Source organism: Bidens hawaiensis, unplaced genomic scaffold, assembly GCF_021521415.1.
Source record: "Bidens hawaiensis isolate Kalapana, Puna unplaced genomic scaffold, B.hawaiensis_p1.1 tig00013505_1, whole genome shotgun sequence".
NCBI lineage: Eukaryota > Viridiplantae > Streptophyta > Magnoliopsida > Asterales > Asteraceae > Bidens > Bidens hawaiensis.
In genome coordinates this window covers 314,539-336,685 of record NW_027492146.1, presented here as the reverse complement: position 1 = coordinate 336,685, position 22,147 = coordinate 314,539, and the positions used below count along the sequence as shown (strand labels likewise).

At 34.6% G+C, this 22,147-nt stretch overlaps 2 protein-coding genes and 1 pseudogene across 2 annotated transcripts; all 3 read left to right on the top strand.

Moving 5' to 3' along the window:
* The first annotated feature begins 3,049 nt into the window (after positions 1 to 3,049).
* LOC143544287 (cysteine-rich receptor-like protein kinase 2) lies at positions 3,050 to 4,521 on the top strand. Its single transcript, XM_077036421.1, has 2 exons — positions 3,050 to 3,815; positions 4,092 to 4,521. The coding sequence occupies exons 1-2, from the start codon at positions 3,050 to 3,052 to the stop codon at positions 4,283 to 4,285; spliced, it is 960 nt and encodes a 319-aa protein (XP_076892536.1). The 3' UTR covers positions 4,286 to 4,521.
* LOC143544240 (cysteine-rich receptor-like protein kinase 2) lies at positions 4,296 to 6,811 on the top strand. The gene is made up of 5 exons (XM_077036382.1): positions 4,296 to 4,415; positions 4,697 to 4,937; positions 5,411 to 5,645; positions 5,729 to 5,879; positions 6,500 to 6,811. Exons 1-5 carry the CDS (start codon positions 4,296 to 4,298, stop codon positions 6,809 to 6,811), a joined length of 1,059 nt encoding a protein of 352 aa, XP_076892497.1.
* Positions 6,812 to 9,497: 2,686 nt separating this feature from the next.
* On the top strand, positions 9,498 to 18,890 carry LOC143544285 (cysteine-rich receptor-like protein kinase 2; annotated as a pseudogene).
* The last annotated feature ends 3,257 nt before the right edge of the window (positions 18,891 to 22,147 follow it).

Genomic DNA, 22,147 nt, shown 5'->3' with positions numbered 1-22,147 from the left:
AGCTTTCTTCATATACTCTGTTTCTGTTCAAAACCGCAGCCTGTGGCCAATTGAAAGAAGAAACGTGAATTCTTTTTCTCTCTAAAATATTTCAATTTTCAACAAATGTAGCCAAAAGGTATGTAATCCGATCTAAAGTTATCAATTTAGTTTTATTATTGCTTTTTGGCGGGAATACAGTTATTATGGCGTTAGATTCTGGTGTTTTCATTGATGATCGTTAACTATTTGGCAGTTATTATTGCGAGTCATGAATCGTTTTCAATAGAGATAACTGTCTGCTTGTAAATTATTTGACAATTCACACGATTCCTGTGTGCAAACGCTTGAGCTCGGATCGATAAATAGCTTGAAACAAGCCTAGCTTTTTAAGAGCCCAAGCCTCATATATAGTCTGTTTAGTTACTGTGTTTGAGGTCGAATTTTGTATGAGAAGTTTATTTAGACTTGTCGAGTCGAGTCTTCTATTGTATTTTTAAGTTTTATCTCTTTTGAATATTTATTATGTATTAATTTTACACTATACAGCCAAGCTTAAGCTCATTTAAAATTTTTTATCAAAATAAATAAAATTAATTAAAAACGTATATTAATTAATTAATAGATAATAAATGAGGCGAGCTATATGTAACAACTTATGAGTTAGCCTTGAGCTAAAACTAGGTTAGCTCGAGCCGAGGCCAGGCTCGCTCAACTTGGCTCGTTTATACCCTTAATTATTCTTATTCAAACGTCTCTATTATATGCCATGCTAAATTCGCTATAAATAACTTATAAGTTATAATAGCAATAAAAGCTTATTATTTATTAACGTCTTCTATTTTGATGCTTCATTTTCCAAGCTCGTCATCTTTTTTTCATTTCTACAATATACTTTTAGTGTTAATAGGGAGTGATAACCGAACGTTAAACGAAACCAAACAGAAATTAACTGAAAATTGGTTTTCGTTTTTTTACCTCAGTTAACTGAAATTAACCAAACCGAACAACCATTTGATAATCTCATATATTTCAAACATTTATACCTAAAAATTTTATGTATATTTTAAGCAAAAGTATTAGCCAAAGTTTAACCGAATAATCAAACCGATTTCGGTTTTAGTGAGGTGGAATAATTGAACCGAACCGATGTATACTCACCCACTTACACATATACGTTTTTGTCTGTTAGACGTGCTCAAATTGGCAAGCATTCTTACCTATGGCCAGCTATAGATTAATTTTAATTTTTTTTCTAATTGCATCTCACCGGCCCACAACTTTGAAATTGGATAGAAAAGTCGAAGTTTAGGGTGTTAAGTTTCTTTATTTGACTATGGCTCTCCACCAACTCACCGAACGCCTCAACATTTTATTATTACTCATAATTTCTAGATGGGGTAAACGTAGCATGTTAATTTATTTTAAGTTAAATGAAACTGTAAGAATACTATACTTAAATAGTTAAATACAAGAGAATAAAAATGCTAGTAGTTATGCATGAAAAAAGTTATTGTGTATGTGTGTGTGGTGGTGGTTTTTTTTTTTTTTTTTTTTTTTTTTTTGGGGGGGGGGGGGGGGGGGGAAGGGGGTGGAGAGATTAGTTTAACAATGACATTAAAAAAGATATATTTGAGTAAACATGAGGGATAAAAGTGTAAGTATTTTTTAAATCACTAAAAAAATGAAGTGACGCATAAAAGACTATTTTGTCCCGTTACTCTATTAACTAATAGTTGCACATTAAGGCTGAGGGGTGTGGAGCGCTAGAAAGGGCGCAAGAGGCCAGCCGCTCGCGCCCCGGGGCGCGAGCACCACACCACCGAGGCGCGAGAGGGGCGCGAGAGGGGCGCGAGCGCGGAAAAAGAGGCAGGCGCAAGGGGGTTCGCGGGACCTGTGTGGCGTTTAGGGCTTGGGGAATGGTGAAAAGAGCCGTTGGATACCTTTAAATGAGCCGTTGGCTCTTTAATTTTTTAAAAAAAAAATTTTTCTACTCCTATATATTACCCATTTTATACAACACTAACACAACTTCAAAAAAACCCAAACTTACCCATTTCTTTATACAACACTTCCTATATATTACCCATTTCTTTCAAACTTTTTAAAAAAACCTTTACAAAATCCTATATAATACCCCTAAATCAACCCATTTTTACCATATCAAACACAACTTCAATCTCCAAACAACCCATCGTCCCATTTTTTTTTAAAAATAATGTCGTCGTACTCGTCTGATTCCGACTCCTCCGAAGAGGATGATTTGCTTCTTCATGTAGGGGGAGTTTTGACCGCAACCGTGGTCAATCTCTTGCAAAATCAAGCCCATCAACCCTGACTCCCGAGGGTTAGAGCACCACCTCGTGATCGTGATCGATCGGGTGCTAACGATACTTTGATGAGGCATTATTTTAGCCCTCAACCGGTATACGCGGAGTCGGATTTTCGAACTCGTTTTCGAATGAGCAGGCAATTGTTCACGCGTATAGCGAGTGATTTAGAGGCACGGTATCCCTTTTTCCAACAAAGGGAGGATGCTTTGGATGAGTATTTACAGATGTCGAAAAGGGTTGCATCTCGTCGGACGCTTTGGATGAGTATTTACAGATGTCGAAAAGGGTTGCATCTCGTCGGACGCTTTGTTTAATTTTTAGTATGTTTTTTTTTATTATGAATTTTCAAAAAATGTGTGTTTTTTAAATAATTTTTGAGTTTTTTTAATAATACGTTTTTTTACTACATTTATAAAAAAATAAAAAAAAAACCGCTCGCGCCCCCTCTCGCGCCCCTCCACACCATGTCCCGAGGCGCGAGCACCACTACCAACACCCATCTTATCAAGTTTCTCTCTCTGCCACACGTCACAATATTATTGGCTGGCGCCCCCACTCGCGCCCCCTCTCGCGCCCCCCCCACACCCCTCAGCCTAAGCATGATAGCTCTTACATTTTAAGATGACATTGTTTCATGCATTATTATATAATATATTATAGGTTTATGTGTTCTGTATCTCATTTATCATTTTTCAGCTACAACTACATACTAACACAAGTGTCTTATGGACTAGAAGATGAAGATATCAACACATACAACTTTGTTTTTCATCAGTTTGATCATAATCTCACTACTAGTATCTCAATCCAATGGAGATGCAAGAACACAAGTCATCAAATACACCTGTGATGGGGCATTTTCTGAAAACCGTACCCAATTCATCGAAAACTTTGTCCGTGCCACGACAATAACTAGCAACGAAATTCGGACTAGACATATCTCAACGGTAACATTAGGTAGTGGGCCCAACAAGGTCTATCTGCTCACCCAATGCTTCCAGGATCTCTCTTCACAAGATTGCATCATATGCTATTCCCAGCTACGTACTTATTCTCCCAATTGCTACCCTGGTGGGGGGCGTGTTTATCTTGACGGGTGTTTTATGCGACTAGAAAATTATAACTTTTTTGAGGAGTATACAAGCCCGAATGATACAACGGTTTGTGCGAATACAACACAAAAGAGTGTGTTGTTTCAAGAGTCAACGAGTCAGGCGGTGGCCAATGCTGTCACGGGTGCATTAAGAAATAGTGATTATTTTGCTAGGGAAGAAATGTTGGTGTTGGGTAGTAATGACTCGGTTTATGTGTTAGCGGAATGTTGGGAGACTTTGAGCCCGAGCTCTTGTAGAGCGTGTTTGGAGAATGCATCAATGTTGATAGCGAAGTGTTTACCGTGGTCTGAGGGTCGCGTGTTGAATACTGGGTGTTTTATGAGATATTCGGATACAAATTTTCTTAATCCCATACCAGCCACAAGCAGATCGAGCAATAGCAATAGAGGTAATGATGGTTATATTGAATCAAACTCCAGAATTAGAGGTGATAAAAAAGAAATAGTGTGTAATTATATTATTTCAGTAATGGCCTATATAGTTAACCAAAAAAATGATTTTTGTGGTTTTAACATAAAAAGATACATTTGGTGTATTTTGACCCATTTGACATGGAGCAAACTTTTCCTTCTTTTGACCAGTCAAAGATAAAATATAACTCAAATGAAACCATTACAGGTAGCAAGAAAAAAAGCTTACTAAATGTCTGATGAATTATTTGCAGGCAGGATAATAGCTATTGTAGTTTCTGTTTTTAGTTCTGTGGTGGTTCTTGCGGTTGCTTTGGTGATGGTTTTATACATCACGAAACGCAGATACATACAGCGCAGGAGAAATGGTATAATAATATCCATCTTGTATTATAACGCGCGAAACGAACAAACTAACGATTGGATTAAAATTTTCAGGTTCTTATGATGCTGAGGAAATGGTAAAGACTCTTAATGACGTAAGCTTGAACTTCAAATATTCCACTATTGAAAAAGCTACAGGAAATTGGGATGAAATCAATAAACTGGGACAAGGAGGATATGGGACTGTGTACAAGGTACTACATTGCATAATACAACCACATGAGTTAGGGTTGCTTAACAAGCGAGCCGAGCCAGCTTTAGCTTGGGCTCAGGATCTCGTTTATTCTCAACGAGATGAAATTTGAGCTTGATTTTGGCTCTTAAAAAGCTTAAAACATTTATAAATAATTTCATCAGATTGAACCGACAATGAAACTTAAGTCTATTTGGATGTTAGAAAAACTCAAGAAGTACAAGTGACTTTGTTGGAATAATACTGAAACATGTGAATTATTTCATGATTTTATCTCTTAAGAATAAAGTTTTAACAACAAAATTGGTCTCAGGGGTTCTTTCAGATGGACGAGAAATAGCTGTGAAAAGGCTTTTCCTCAACAACAGATTCAGAGCAGCAGATTTCTACAATGAAGTGAACATAATTAGCAGTGTTGACCACAAGAATCTGGTTAGGCTGTTAGGATGCAGCTGTTCAGGGCCCGAGAGTATTCTAATATATGAATATGTACCTAACATGAGTCTCGACCTCTTCATTTTTGGTAATTTCAAGAACTCTTATATGAAACTAGTAATCTGATATGAAAATGTGAACTTGTTACTAAGGGTGACCATGGGTCGGGTAGGTTATGGGCTAAACCACCTATAACCGATGTTTCAGTTTTTAGATTTTTGTAACCGATTGGCTTTAGTGATAAACGGTTTGGTTATTCGATTATTGGAAAATATGGTTTGGTATGTTAGTTGCCAGCATTGGACATTGGTGGATTAAAGCAATAATCATGCCAATTATAATTTTGGTTAAATATAAGGATGCATGAACAACAACTAACATGCTACTCAAAATTGTTTTGACGCACAGTGTCTTATTTATGAAAAAAAAAATATGTAAATGTTGGTTATATAACTTGTAATTTGGTTATATAGACACATTACCATAAGCGAACCAATCGGTTCAAGCCTTTCAGCTATGGTTCGGTTATTTGGTTTTTATTGTCACTGTTACTTGTTACAGATGAAACTAAGGGCAGGGAATTAAGCTGGGAGAAGAGATTTAAGATTATAATTGGTATAGCAGAAGGTCTGGTTTACCTTCATGAAAATACAAAAAACCGGATTATTCATAGGGATATTAAAGCTTCCAATATCTTATTAGACTTGAGGTTTTGTCCCAAAATAGCTGATTTTGGGTTGGCTAGGTCTTTCCAAGATGATAAAAGCCACATCAGCACCGCGATTGCAGGAACACTGTAAGTACTGTGATTTCATCTTTAGAAAAAAAAAATTAAATTAGCAAGTTAACTTTTTTATTTTCTATTTTCAACATAATTAGTGGATATATGGCTCCAGAGTATCTAGTCCATGGTCATTTAACTGAAAAGTCAGATGTGTATAGCTTTGGCGTGTTACTTTTGGAGGTGGTTACTGGACAAGCAAACAATATAAGTAAAACTACTGAATGTACTGACAGCTTAGTGTCTACGGTAAGTATTGAAACTTCACTTCACACCATAAATGGCTCACAGATTTTTAACATGAACAGAGTTTTTTGTTCATTTAACTAAACGAATGAATATGAACGCCTGCCATGTTTGTTTATCTACATTTGTGCAGATTCGTTTATTTTTGCTCATCTACTGTCATTCATTTACATACTCATTTAAGTTTATTAATTAGTTATTAGCAACACTAATTGGAATACCGTGCTTCAACCCAATCAAACTTTAGAAACTAAACCTTGGTATTCGAGAAACAAGTGAATCAACGCTTTAATTTTCTTTATTTATATTCATTCACTTACACTCGTTTATGTACATTTGAATGTTAAGCAATGAACATAAGCAAACACGAACACGTTCCTTTAAGTGTTTGTATCCATTCGTTTGCTTGGTTAAGTCAATAGAACGGACACGAACACACCTCGATTCACATTTGTTCGGTTCATTAATACACTCCCTTCGATTTTGATATGTTTATTTATAAATGGATTGGTTTGAATTATATATTATTTATAAGAAGAGTAGTTAAAGATAACATGAATCGACCCGACCAATCCGTTTTAATATATTAAATAAATTCCCGTGTGTTGTTTATGAATAAATAGGCGTGGAAGCATTTCAGGCAAGGCAGAGTAGAGGAAATATTTGCCAAACCTAATGATGCATATTCATCCCAACATAAAGTTCCAAAAGGAGGCCATAAAAGCGGTACACGTGGCTCTACTTTGCATCCAAGAAGCTCCATCTTTAAGACCATCGATGTCAGCATGCTAGCAGTAAATGATGAACCTTTACTTGCACCCTCTAATCCCCCTTTTATAGACGAAGGAGCCATGGAACTTAATAACATCACACAAAAGTTACTCAATAACTTTGATGGTGATGATTCTAGCTCACTGTCCCATATCCGTTTTTGAATGTATATAAATATGTGGATGTAACTATTAAAGGTTATTGTTAAAAATTTCAATTTAATTTAAGATTACGAAATTCGTTATTAAAGTTGGATGTAAATATTAGAAGAAGGGTGGTCGTAATTCTTGGATGGGAAGACACTTATGTTAGAAAATCAGGCCCTTGATCACCGATCGCACAAACAGATATTGAACAAACTCATCCGAATCTTTTATTATTAATCAGTGGAAGCACACAAATTACAATAGCCTTAACCATCTATTTCTTTATACTATATACTCATACTAACTAGTAGTCCTAACCCAACTCAAACTCAATTAAATAAATAAAGAAACTCCTAGATAAACCTTATTAATTTAAACTAACAATTATCACCAATTTATATATAGAAGACTCAATCAATAAATAATTTATAATATGTTTGAGCTTTATCTCCTTAATTCAAGATTAACGTATTCAACATAATCGTCGTCTTGAGTCTCACCCATCCATTAAAATTTATCTGAGATTAGTCCCGTTTGCACGCAGTGTCACCAACAGATACATGAGAACCGAAACATCAATACAAGTTATTGATAAATATAAATAATAAAAATGATAATCCCATAATATATGAACACATTTTCTAAAATGAAAACTAACATATATTTATTTTTACCCTTAAAATAATTGATGAAAACAATAAGATGTTATTTAAGGTAATTTGTTTCTAGATTAGTAAACTTGTTTAGATAGACCAAAAGTCAAAACAAAAGGTCTGGTCCAGATAACATCTGAAAACAAAGATTATTATAGTCACTTACGTTATCATGTTGAACGTTACCATCACATACAAACTTAGAGCCTATTTTCAGAATGCATTTGAGCCTTTGGAATCCAACTTTGTAGTCTGTAAATTTTTGATAAATGTTTTGAAAACACGCCAGAAGCCATTGCTGTCCTGATCGAACAAATGAGTCGGCGGCGGGTTTGAGTTAAACGCCACAAAGATAATTATACTGCATAAGTTAACAGTTGAACTAAAATGATCAAGTGTAAGTGACTACTTCAAACTTCCTACTTAATTGATAAATAAAGTCTATTTATTTTTTAATTTAACTAACTTAAAAAAAGTAATAAATGAAGTTCTATATAAGTCTATCGATTCCACCCATTTTACCTATGACTAATGAGACATTCTATATATTCATCACTTGGAGCTAGATCTAATGATTCAAATGTAGGCGAAAGGTATGAGCTATGCTATATTAATTAATTGGATTTTTGTTATGTGTATAGTTATTATGAGTTATATAACATATTAGGATTGTAATTATAAGTTCAATCCATCAACCAACTTACATACCGTTTACCGACTTACTGTGCCAATACGTTTGATCTATATAGATAAACGTGACACTGGTAAAGTATGTCTAAGTTGCATTGATTCAAGCGTGAACGGTTTAGAGTTGATTACTTTGACATAAATTACAAATATATAAGTTGTGATTTGCTTCATCAACATCTATCCGCCAACTTGGTGAATAGGTTTTGCGTTATAGAAATTTTGTTTTGTTTTGTTTTGTTTTGAGTAAATCGTAGTTTTAGTCCAAGTGGTTTGGTCAAAACAACCATTTCACTTCTACCCAAAAAATCCCAGCCACTCCCACATATCCTCGTCTTCTTGTCGGTCATGCTTTGGTAGAGGGGTGCATGGGTTTGTCGGAAAACATAGGGGCGTGAGGTGGTAGATGGTTGGATCTTGTGGTTTTGGTTGGGTGGCATGCATTCACTTTATTATTTAGTTATAGGAGGAATGCATCAGTGGGTTGACTTTATTATCGGCTAATACCTAATTTTTTTTAATAACTCTTGGAGATGGGCCTGATTTTGTACTAGATCCCTTCATAGTTAATATACTTTTAATAAACCCGTGACGAGTCTAAGTCCAACCCACAAGCGCAACACCAGTTTTCAACCCATCACCAACTTATATTTAGCCCAGACTGATTTCGGCCCAATCCATTATACAAAACAAACAAAGTTACTCCATATTAGAATAATATTATTATTAACATCAAAACAAAAATAGAAATAACAACCTAGCTCATTCATAATTTCAATAATATTTGTTATTGAATTGAAATATCCATACATTTCAACATTTTTTTAAGAATAGTCAGTGTTTTGTAATTTTCTAAATCCTTGCTAGATCTTGTTTTGTGGTTGGTTTACAAAATACAGCTGTTCAGGGAAAAAAAAAAAAAAAAAGTATCTTGCATAATATGTTATCAATCAATCGGGGACATGTTAGCAAATATTATTCCCATGTTTTCCTGGTACAATTATTGTTATCCAACTCACACAAATATTAATAATCCAATTATTAGTAAAGTCAAACAATGCAAATTGCAAGATTAGCATAGAGTCGTGTTTTGTTCATGATCATATTTAATAGATATTTGTCACTATAAAAAGCCATTCAATTCAATACAGTACAATTCTAAATAGAGAACTGTATAACATATGTATCGTTTTCTTTAACTATGATACATAAAACAGTTATCTAACTATTCACCCTACTCTTTTTTCCTATTCAATTACATCTCCATAACACTATATATATTAAACAGTTTTTATAGTTCTCTGCTCAAAATTGGTTTTGTATTATTTCAGTTTTCTCGGCTAAGTCTTCTTGTATATTAGAAGATGAAGAAATCAACACATACAACTATAATTTTCATCATTGCTTTGATCAGTATCTAAATCAAATGGTGATGCTCGACCCGAAGTAATCAAATTGCAGTGTGATGACACCTTAGGAGCCGATCAAGCGATATTCCTCCAGAATTTTGTTCATACTATGGATATAATTACAACCCAAATTCAAACTTCACGTAAGGTGACAACAGTGGTGGGTACTGGCTCTAACATAATCTATGCTCTAGCCGAATGCTACGCTGATCTCTCTTCAGAAGATTGCATCTTATGCTATGCCCAATTGCGTACTACTGTTCCCGGTTGTTACCCTAACGGAGGGAAGTGTTATCTTGACGGTTGCTTTTTTCGTCTCCAATATTATAACTTCTTCGAGGAGTATACAAGCCCGAAAGATACTACGGTTTGTGGGAATACAACAAAAAAGGATGTGGTGTTTCAAGAGTCAACGAGTAGAGCGGTGGCCAATGCTGTATCGAGTGCATTAAGCAATAGTGATTATTTTGCTAGGGAAGACGTTGTGATATCGGGTAGTAATGACTCGGTTTATGTGTTGGCGGAATGTTGGAACACTTTGAGCCCGAGTTCTTGTAGGGCGTGTTTGGAGAATGCGTCGTCGTCGATAACAAAATGTTTACCGTGGTCTGAGGCTCGCGTGTTGAACACGGGGTGTTTCATGAGGTATTCGGATACCAATTTTCTCAATACTCTATCGGTCAAAAGAAGATCAAGCAATAAAGGTAACCCTACTTATACTAGCTAAACCAAACCACATAAAATAAGCTTATGCAAAAACCTTGATTAATATCATAATAAAATAACAAACATGGTTGAGATCCAAATGGTTCGGTTTTTTTGGTTTTTGCTATTTGAGCTTTAAAATAAATAGCATGGTATTCTTTCTACCACTATGTTAATATAGAGATGGTTTCAAAATAAATATTTTATCAATATAAAGCACTCATATCGATAAAATGATTTGAACTACTTATAGGGATTTTTTAAGTTAACTGAAAATAATGAATTTAGGTATAAATAATTTTGTTGATTGTTAACTAATAGACTATTATACATTTTGGCCAAAATTATTCGAGCTACAAATTTAGTAAATTCTTATAGTTATTTAAAATAAAAAAATAAAAATCAATAAATTCGGTTCGGTTTGTTTTTTCAATTTTTTATTTCATGCAAAACCAAAACCGAATCGCTAGTTTGGTTTTTACAAAAACCTAAAACCAAACCGTCGGTTTTTGTTTCGGTTTGGTTTTTTTGGTTTGGATTTTTCAGTTTTTTTATGTACGTTTTTGGATCGGTTTTTTTGGTTCCTTGCACATCCCTAGGTTTGGCTCTCAGTTAGGTTTTAATTGTTAGCTGGTTGTGTACGGTTTGTAACTTGGAACTATTTAACTCATAACGTTTATGCATGTATCTTAGTGATTTTTATCTAATATATTCCCTATATATGCGAGAGGGTTCTTATGAGAGTAAATGACTTGATATTTTCTATTCACAAACAAATGATATATACACGTTTACAATGCATGAATTAAGGAGAAATTATCTCCTAACTAAAATACAAGATGTAACCATATTTGACTAGATAACAATTCGAATTTTAAACTAATTATTTTAGCGACTATTACCTCCCTTCAAGCGAACAGGTGGGGGTCCGATGCGAAGCATTGTGCGGAAGGGTTCAAACAGCGGTCTTGGTAAACTTTTAGTGAAGATATCAACCACCTGGAGCTTGGTGGGAATGAATTTAGTGTAGAGGCGACCGGAAGACACTAATTCACGAACAAATCAATGTCAATGTGCTTTGCTCGTTTATGTGATACTGGGTTTTGACTTAAAAATAATGCACTTTTGTTGTAACATAAAAGAGTCGGTCGATCCTGTGGTAGGGCATGTAGTTCCCGTAGCAAGTGAGTTAACCATATGATTTCCGCAACTATATTTGCCATAGCTCGATATTCCAACTCGCAACTCGAGCGAGACATTGTAGGTTGCTTCTTAGCACTCCATGACACTAAGTTGCCACCTAGATAAATAGAGTAATCATATGTGGAACGTCTCGTTTCAATACAACGAGCCCAATCTGCTCAGAGTAACCGACCAGTGTTGTTTTGGTAGGACGATCAAACGAGAGACCGTAGGATAAGGTTCCTTTGACGTAACGTAAGATGCGTTTGACAAGCTGAAAATGTGAGTTGGTTGGGTTTTGAAGGTATTGACTGGCTTGATTTATGGCATAGGAGAGGTTCGGTCTGGTGATGGTGAGGTATTGGAGAGCACCGACTAGCGATCAATAGAATGTTGGGTCATGAAACGGAGTGCCGCTAGAGGTAAAGGTATCGGTGGTAGTGAGTGGTGTCGCTACGGGTTTAGAATCAAGAAGGCCAGCTCGAGTGAGTATGTCATAAGCATATTTGGCTTGGCTATACCGGATGAAGTGTGAGCTACTTCAAGACCAAGAAAGTAACTCAATGAACCAAGATCCTTTAATTTAAATTCTGTATGTAGACGAGCGGTGAAGGAATTAATTATTTGTTCATCATTTCTGGTGAGAATGACATCGTCTACATATACAAGAAGATAAATTAGATATTTAGAGTCGCGTTCTTTTTGTAGACAAACAGCGAAGGATCGGCTTGACTGCAATGGAACCCGAGTGTGAGGAGAAAGGCACTTAGACGTTGAAACCAAGCTCGTGGAGCTTGTTTTAAGCCATATAAAGCCCTATTGAGTTTGCAAACATAATTCGGGAATTTTTGGTTGATAAAACCCGGTGGTTATTCCATGTAAACGGTTTCAGTCAAGTGTCCGTTGAGAAAAGCATTGTTGACATCGAGTTGACGAAGTTTCCAATTGAAGATAGTGGCAAGGCTAAGTACTACCCGAATGGTAGAAGATTTGACCACTAGACTGAAAGTGTGACTGAAATCGAGACCCGGAATTTGTGTGAATCCTTGAGCGACTAAACGAGCTTTATAGCGATCAAGAGATCCATCGGCTTTGTATTTTATCCGGTATATCCATTTTGAACCAACCACATTCGAGTGGGTAGCTCGCTTTACAAGCTCCTAAGTGTTGTTGGTTCGAAGAGCATTTAATTCATCATTCATAGCATCGACCCATTTGGTATTTTTTGCAGCTGTTTTGTAGCCTTTTCGAATGTGACGAGCAAGTAGAGCATGATGAAGTTGGTTTGAGTAAAAGCCCGTTAGATCGGCAAAGTGTTTTGGTTTAAAAATGCCTGATTTGGGTCTCGTAGTCATCGGGTGGGATGGCGCATGAGTTTGGGACGGGAGAGTGTTGGTGGAGGATGATTGTGATGAGGAAGTGGATTCGGACGAGATAGTGTTGGTTGGGATAGGAGAGGTGTTGGCTTGAGTGGAATGTGATGGTGAAGGAGTATGGGCCGAGGGTGATGTTTGTGAGATGGTATTGGTTTGTTGGGTTGGTGAGATAGGTGGTGTTTGTAATTGTTTGGAGAGATGTGGGTTGGAGATAAAATATTAAAGGTGTGGTCTGTGTGAGTTTGGGGTGGGGCCATATTATGGGAGTAATCTGGGTAAATTAGAAAGGGAGTAGAAGATGGTGAATGGGTAGGGGAAACTTTTGGTAAGGTGGTGGATGGTGTTAGTGATGGTAAGGTGTCATCAAAATTTGAGAAAACGAGTTTGGGTTCATTAATTGAAGGAACAATACCTGTAAAAGGGAAAGTGTCCTCATCAAATTTAGCATGACGAGTAGTGTAAACTCATGATGTGGTAGGGTCTAGACACCGATAACCTTTGTACTTTGGACTATACCCAATAAATATGCATGATGCCCTTCGGGGTAGAAGCTTGTGTTTTGTGTAATCCCTAAGGTATGGAAAAACACGACACCTGAATACTTGAAAATTAGCATATGATGGTGGATGATTAAAGAGAACCTCAAAAGGGGATTTGTTGTCAAGAATAGGTGTCGGTAAACGGTTGATGATGTACGTGGCGGAGGTGAAAGCATCAACCCATAAGTTGGTCGGTGCATGAGAATTAAACATCATGGCTAACCCCGTTCAGTAATATGACGGTGTTTTCGTTCGGCTCGCCCATTTTGTTGGGGAGTGTGGGGACAAGAAAGCCGATGTTGAATGCCATGCTGTTGAAAAATTTGTTGAACCCGGTTGTTTGTAAACTCTGTTCCACCATCACTTTGAAATACTTTGATGGTGGTTGAAAATTGATTTTGAACAAAGTTTAAAAAAACAACTAGTGTATTGAAAAAGTTAGATTTAGCTTTCAATGGGTTAAACCATGTGCATCTAGAGAAATCATCAACAAATATCACATAATATAAATACCCATCGGTGGACATGATAGGTGCGTGACCCCAAAGATCACAATGAATTAAGTCTAAAACATGCAATGATCGCCTAGAATTTTCAATAAATGGTAAACGATGTGCTTTGGATAATTGACAAGATGAACATAAACCCGGTTTAGGTAATAAAGATGTAAGAAAAACATGTCCAAACTTATTCAAAGCAGAAATAGTGTGTCAAATGAGACATGTCCAGACGACTATGCCATTTATCAAAGGATGCACGAAGATGCGAAGCGGAAAGAGCAGCAATCAACGACTTGTGACTTTGCGAAAGGACATAGAAACCGTTTTCACAGGTTCCTCTAGCAAGGACCTTCGCTGTTTTTCGGTCCTGGATATGAAAGAAACTGTTAGAAAACAATACATCAACGGCTGAATCATTTGTTAATCTACTTATAGACAGTAGATCTTTTGTAATATTAGGGACTACAAGCACATTTTGTAAAGGAATGGAATTGTTAAGTTTCGCTGTTCCAATACGGGAAACAGGCAAAGACTGACCATTTCCGAAAGTGACACGAGTATTACCGGAATCCGGGTGAGATTCATCTAAGCCGTGTGTGGAACGGAGCATATGAGTGGTTGCTCCGGTGTCGGCTATCCAGTCCGGTGCCGCGGGATTAACACCACATTGAGCTTGAAATGCTTGCGCAATATGTGCATCAAGCGGAGCAACTCGTTGGACATAACTAGCGAGATTGGGACAGGTGGGAGCATCATGTCCTTCTTTTTTGCAGAGTTGGCAGCGGATTATTCGTTGTTTATTTGATGTGAACCGTCCGCGGTTTGACAAATTACCTCGGAAACGTCCACGTGATGGCCTGGAGTTAGTGTGCGAGTGATGATTTTGAGCCGAAAAAGCGGCTTGAGGAGTGTGATTGTCATGTAACGTTTGAAGGAAGATCTCATGATTTTCTGCAGATGCGAGCAGATCAGGAAATGGAGGAGCCGGGCGAACGGTTCTTTGGACCGTGGAGAAGTTTTCAAACGAAGCACCAAGACCACATAGAAACCAATGTTGTTTGTCTGCTTCAGTGACGGGATACCCGATTGCGGTGAGATGGTCACTTGGTGCCTTGAATTTTTTGCCATATTCGGATACGGAGGATGTTCCTTTTTGAAGCTTGCTTAGAGAGTCTCTAAGAGTGTGCATGCGTTCAACTCAATGATGGTTGTAGGCGTTTTCAAGAGCCTTCCACACTTGGTGTGCGGATGTGTGACCAATAGTCTCGGCCATAGCCTCCTCCGTGAGGGTGAAGTGGAGAAGAAGGACGAGCCGTTGATCGGCTTCCTTCCATGAAAGAAACTCCGGGTTGATGCTAGTTTTGCCATCTGAGGTGATGGTTTCTGGAGGAGCTATGGCAGTGCCATCTATATGACCGAGAAGGTTTAGATACGAGAGAACGGGATGGACTTGGTTCTTCCAATTAATATACTTGGTAGATGTGAGGTTAATGTTGATAAGATGACAAAGAGAGTAGAGAGGTATATTTTGGAGATCAGTGGAGGCAGCTATGGAAATGAAGGAGAAGATAGACGAGAGCAAGGGAAGGGTGAGAGAGGTTTTTAGGAAGGTTGGCTCTGATACCATGTGAGAGTAAATGATTTGATATTTTCTATTCACAAACAAATGATATATACACTTTTATAATGCATGAATTAAGGAGAAATTATCTCCTAACTAAAATACAAGATGTAACCATATTTGACTAGATAACAATTTGAATTTTAAACTAATTATTTAGCGGCTATTAGTTCCAATGAATACCGCCTTTATGGTGAAGCTAGACTTAAAGTCAGTTTTACCTAAAAAAAAGTTAAAAATGAGGTTTTAATTTTGTTGGCATGGTGTCAACGTGTAACATCACGCCTAAAAAGATGTAAAGCACTATGCCAAAAAAAAACTTTATTTTTTACGTGTTATAGGCGCAATTGTTTTTTTAAAAGTATATGTTAACTAGTTTTAGAGCCCGTGTCACACACGGGATGATTTAAATTATATAATTACAAGTAAAGCAAATAATTACATAACTTATTTGAAAAAATATATTACATTTATGTTTGTATCAATAGTATGTGTACATAAATGATTTTATTTATATCACAAAATGATTTTTTTAAATAAACTTAATAAAAAAATGTACGTGCAAAAACGTACCTGAGAACACTCTTTTTATTGAAAATTTAATTCTCAGTGTCATATATATAAAATTAAAAGAATTTTGGTTATTAATGAATCTTCTTATTGTTGATGGAAACTGAAAAAAATGGTACCATTAACGTGAAACTTGTAAAACTTTCTGACTCACTCAACCAGTTGGTTTTGCTTGTTGCTCCTCAAAACTGTAGTTAGCAGTTTATCCTAGAATTTCACTAAATTCCAAACAACCTCTTGTTAGGATGATAAGAAATAGCATAATAACATAAAACCGGCTAGAAAAGATTGTTAACGCGATAATGATGTTGGTATTGGCAGGGAGGAAAATAACAATCATCGTTTCGGTTGTTAGTACTGCGGTGGTTATCATGGTTGCTTTGATGATTATTGTATATATAAAGAAACGTAGATATATACAACACAAAAGAAAAGGTAAACATTTAATTTGGACAAAAAAAATGTTCGTCATTATCCATGAAACGGACTGCTTATAATTTCTAGGTTCTTACGATACTCGCAAACTAGTAAAGATTCTTAATGACAGTGGCTTGTACTTCAAATACTCGACTGTTGAAAAAGCTACAGTACACTGGGACGACTCTAATAAGATTGGACAAGGAGGATTCGGGACAGTGTACAAGGTTTGATTGATTTTAGGCTCAAATATGCTTATGAAAAAACTATATTAGTTTTTGTACGTAATAATTTATTTATTTTTTATCAACTTTAGGGCATTGAAAGTTTGAAACTGTTATGCTAGAGTGAACTATCAACATGTAAATGTTTGCCCATATTCCGCAGGCTAATTTTTGTGGTTTTACAATTACATGAGAGATAATATAAAACTAAACCAACCAATTTATAACTAAACTGGTGGAAATTATTAACGTGAACAACGAAATTTATTTCAGGGGGTTCTTACAGATGGACGAGAAATAGCTGTGAAGAGGCTTTTCATCAGCTACAAATTCAAAACAACAGATTTCTATAATGAAGTTAAACTAGTTAGCAGTGTTGAACATCCAAATCTGATTAGGTTATTAGGATGTAGTTGTTCAGGACCCGAAACTATTCTTATATATGAATATCTGCCCAACAGAAGCCTTGACTACTTCATTTTTGGTACGTACTAAAAATTGTTAATACGATTTCGATTTTTTTAGTTGTAATTTGGTCTATTTGGGTTATTTATTCAATACTTTTTTTTTCCTTTTTTAATAAATAGTTTAATTATATATATATATATATATATATATGTATGTATGTATGTATGTATGTATGTATGTGTGTGGAAGGTATAGAATGAAAACTCACTCGAGTTGTGAAACCAGATGTAACAATCATTTTTTAAACATATGTAGTATATGCTATTATATTTAATATAAAATCTAGAAATTTTGAAAAAAAATGTATATGTTGCTAATTGTTACATTTGTGTTACATATTTGTATTCCCTTTTATTCACAAACACACAAACCAACTTTTTGATTTAAAACATATGGTGGAAAATTAGTTTTCAGAATTTTTATAACTCAAAGTGGATTTTCATTATAACTCTTCCTTAACTACAATGACTCGTATATTTGTTAATAATTTTGAAGCAGCTGATTATGTATGTTGACTTTGTGAATATGACTTTTTAACCCATTTGACTTTTTGGCTCGTTTTCCTTGAAGCAACTTTTTGTTATTTAACCTGTTTGACATGTTAGTGACGATCCAAATCAAACCAAACCATTTAAATGGACTTGACCCGTCAACCAGTGACTCTGAAATCATTAATACAATAATATGATGATTTGAGATGTAACAATTATGAAATATGTACAGATGAATTACTAGGAAGAGAAATAGGGTGGGAGAAGAGAGTTAAGATTATTATTGGTATAGCAGAAGGCCTTGTTTACCTTCATGAAAATACGAAACGACGGATTGTTCATAGAGATATTAAAGCTGCTAATATCTTATTAGACCATAGGTTTCGTGCCAAAATAGCTGATTTTGGGTTGGCACGGTCTTTTCAAGATGATAAAAGCCACATCAGTACTGCCATTGCAGGAACACTGTAAGTGTCTTCTTGGTTGATCATCCCTTCATTCAAGTCATTTTCGATATTAAAAAAGTTAACTTATATAGTCTACTAATATTTTCTCTATTTTTATTTTAATTATACTAGTGGGTATATGGCTCCGGAATACCTAGCCCATGGTCAACTAACCGAAAAGGCAGATATCTATAGCTTTGGTATTCTAATTATGGAGGTCTTCACTGGAATGCAAAGCAACCGAATAAACACCATAGAATATACCGACAACTTACTGTCTATCGTAAGTATATACATTTTACCTAATAAACATTCCTTTTGGTTTCTAGAAGACTTCCAAGTTACAATCACAAACTTTTTTTTTTACCGAAACTTAACATATCAGTTGACAACATAAACTATTTTTACATCAAAATGCATTTATTTAGGTTATAAAAAAATATTTCCACTATGAATGGACAGGCATGGAAGCATTTCAAACAAGGTACAGTGGAGAAAATATTCGACCCGAATCTAAGGATGCACATTAATCCCAACATAAATTTCCAAAAAGATGTCATTAAAGTGGTACATGTAGCACTTTTGTGCACCCAAGAAGATCCATCTTTAAGACCATCCATGTCAGTAGCACTAAAAATGTTAGCAACAGAAGAGGACTCACTACCTGCCCCTTCTAATCCCCCATTTATTAACGAATTAACCATGGAACTTAACGACATTACACAAAGCTTACCAAATAACTGCGAGGGTGGTGATTCTATTTCGGTTGCCACAGTTTCTCAGAGTCATTTCTACCCGAGGTAACATAAGTGAACTAGAAATGTTTAGCTAAAACATGTTGGGATAATTTAGGTCCTATAGTAATATGTGATTTAACATTTTCAGTTTGTGAATCCTGTTTACAGGGCATGATAAGAAGCCAATGTGAGGTTGGTTTCTTGTTACAGAAGAAATGAAAACAGACAGGTCAGGTCGGGTTGGAAGCGTGCCACAATGTTTAGGTCTAAACAGATGTTGCTTAAATAATTTGTGTGTCAAATATGAAATATTATTATAAACTTGTTATTATATTCAATCTTTTTGAGTAAAATGAATGCATGCTATTATACATGCATTCAGATTCAAGGATACATAAATCACTCTTCCATTCCAGATAACATTTATTCCACTTCTCAAATGCACTTATCGAAAGATAATAAACTTGAAAGAGAAAAGTGATTGGCGGATGGTGTAGGCAATAATTCACTGTCATAGCCAGGCAACAGGCGCAAATGAGAATTGAAGCATGATGTCATTACCAGTGATGGATCCATGGAAAAATGGGTGGGTCAGTTTAGTGAAAACAATCACATGGTAGATCCTCATTGTTCTTGCGAAAGATTGTAGAAGGATTAATGATGATGCTAAGATTCGTTGGATATGGGAGGTGTTGGACTTGTATGCTCGAGTAACGACATATATCCAGCAACACTGCTAGTAAGATGCGATAAAAAAAGTTACACTATGAGCAACTAACAATCAGGATATTTATGCGAGTATTATTTATTTAAAATAAATTATTATTGGTTTGTATTAATTAACTAATTATTTGAATAATGATTATTACGTTGTTCTTATATAATCTTCAGAAATTTATTGTGATGAAACTTAGTGTGTTTTTAAATAGCGATACTCTAAGCAAAAGTGAATGACAAGCAACCCTTCTACATTTGATAAAAGTTAGTATATTGTAAAATCTATGCATGTAAACAAAAAAACTAATGGACTGGCCATCCATGTCTATAGTTTGGATTGACCATTCATATTCACTATTATAATTTAGGTTTATAATATATTATCAAACAAACTTTTGAACCCGTGTATTACACGGGATTTATCAAATGATCGGAAAAAAATTCATAAAGTCCATTATTTGAAATAAAGATACAAAACTAAAGGTAAAAAAGAAATAAAATATATAGTACAAATAATAAAAAGTTTAGAATCTTAAATTTACATTCATATGAAAAACATAGAAACAGATTTAATATTCTATGAGTTCGAAGAAGCAGCAAAAACGGATTCAAACGGATTAACAACAATAATAAAACCAAAATATTAGAAGTACACAAAATGATTTGGCATATATCATATAAAAGTAACTGCCAAAAAATGTTGTTTTTGTATATGATCCTATTTATTTTGTTGAAATTGATTATGTGGTAATTGTTTATGAAATAAAAAAAAACGAGAATTGACGGTTTGCAAAAAAACAAACATCTCGGATTTAAAATGATTATGTTAAGAAAATTAAATTAAAGATTCAAAATTAAATAATCACATTAACTGAAAATTAAATTAAATAGCATAATTAATACTTTATATACACTAAGTGAGAAGCTTTTCATAATTGAAAGTGAATTTACGAGCCCTTACTGTTAAAAAATATTGATTTTTTTAATAAAAATAAGTTATACATTTAGCATGAATAATATTTATGTATTAAATTGTTGTAAATGGTTATTAATGTGTACGTAATATTTTGAAAAATATTGAAAATGTTGTAACTCATGGCTCAAACCATTTTCACCTATGACCTATGGATAGCATGAATTAAGAAGAAGAGAGATTAGAAGATTAAGAAGAAACTTTATGCTAGGATTGAATGTGGAGAGAACAACTAAAAATCATAATTTTTGTTTATTAGTATGAAAAGATTAATTAGAAATCTCAAATAGGCGGTAAAATCATGGCCAAAATCATCCGAACATTCCTGCCTTTATATAAATTCGACTAGTTTGAGACCCGTCTACTATACGGGTAGTTCGTGAAAATACAACATTTAATAAATAATCGATATACAATAAACAATAAACATATTAAACACTATTAATACCAAGTCATTGTACAATAGTCTTTAAAACATTTTTAAAGTAAAAGATATAATAAATATCAAATATTTGGAAAAAAAAATATGAAGTAAATATTAAATTAACAAATTTTGAAGCATAAATTTTAAGAATAGTAAATATTATTTTTACTATTATAAATGTGTTAAAATGATGAGATTTAATGTAGAAGTAACAAGCAACAAAACTTATAACTTTTTATTAGAAAGTATAGATATTAATTGCATATTTATAGTTTACTTACCCAAAAATTTCAATAGCACATTTCCCCCTTAAACCTTTTTAATCACATATTTACCCATTCTAAAAATTTGATTGCATATTCTCCGACCTTAATATAATAAACTTACAAATTTACCCATTTTCATTTTATTTAATTAAAATTAGTTTATATAATTACTATTTTACACTTATTTACTAAGAAAACTTTTAAAATTACATATTTACTCATTTTAACTAGTTTTTCAATTGAATTTTGAATCAACATAATTACATACATATAAAACATTTAAAGCTAAAAAACAACTTTCTTGGCCTTTTTAATAGTTAATACTTAACACAAAACAAAAAGAGAAGACACTAAAGATATTCTCTTGGTGAATGAATTCTTTGGCATATAATCATCGATGATTTTATCGAGTTGCCGCCATTGGAAGTTAAAGTTCATATCAATATTAAGACGAATCTAACTCCACTTATCGTTGGCAAATAGTGGAAGTTGAGGTTACTAAGGCCTCATCTATTGCTTCGAGGATCAAAATGTGGATAATCAAAAGACATAATCGTCCATTTTTTCTGTTTATTCAAGCAAGATAGCGATAACTTCTGGTATAATCGGTAGGAACTATGGAGCTGAAATCCAAAACTAGATAGAGAAGAATATTACCCGTAAGAAAAATATGAATAATATATAATATTGTTACAAAAGATACCCGGAATAAGGACCTTGTATTTTCTATTCTTGCCACCACATCATGTCTCCTTGCAACCTAATATTAAGTAAAATATTTCTGAAATTAACAATGTATTTTTGAGTTTTTTATTTAAAAGTTTGGAAAAAAAAGATAAAAAAAAATTCTTTTTTCATTCTTGATTTTTTATTTTAAAAGAAAAGAATAAGAATGGAATGAAAAGTTGGGTCTTTTTTCCTCCAAAAGTTTCCTGCCAAATATGACCGG

Excerpts from the sequence above, each read along its gene's own strand:
- LOC143544287 (XM_077036421.1), top strand. The coding sequence starts at position 3,050 with ATGAAGATATCAACACATACAACTTTGTTTTTCATCAGTTTGATCATA. Across the intron at positions 3,816-4,091 it reads ATCGAGCAATAGCAATAGAG|GCAGGATAATAGCTATTGTA; the intron begins GTAATGATGGTT and ends AATTATTTGCAG.
- LOC143544240 (XM_077036382.1), top strand. The coding sequence starts at position 4,296 with ATGGTAAAGACTCTTAATGACGTAAGCTTGAACTTCAAATATTCCACT. Across the intron at positions 4,938-5,410 it reads TCTCGACCTCTTCATTTTTG|ATGAAACTAAGGGCAGGGAA; the intron begins GTAATTTCAAGA and ends TACTTGTTACAG. Across the intron at positions 5,880-6,499 it reads CTGACAGCTTAGTGTCTACG|GCGTGGAAGCATTTCAGGCA; the intron begins GTAAGTATTGAA and ends ATGAATAAATAG.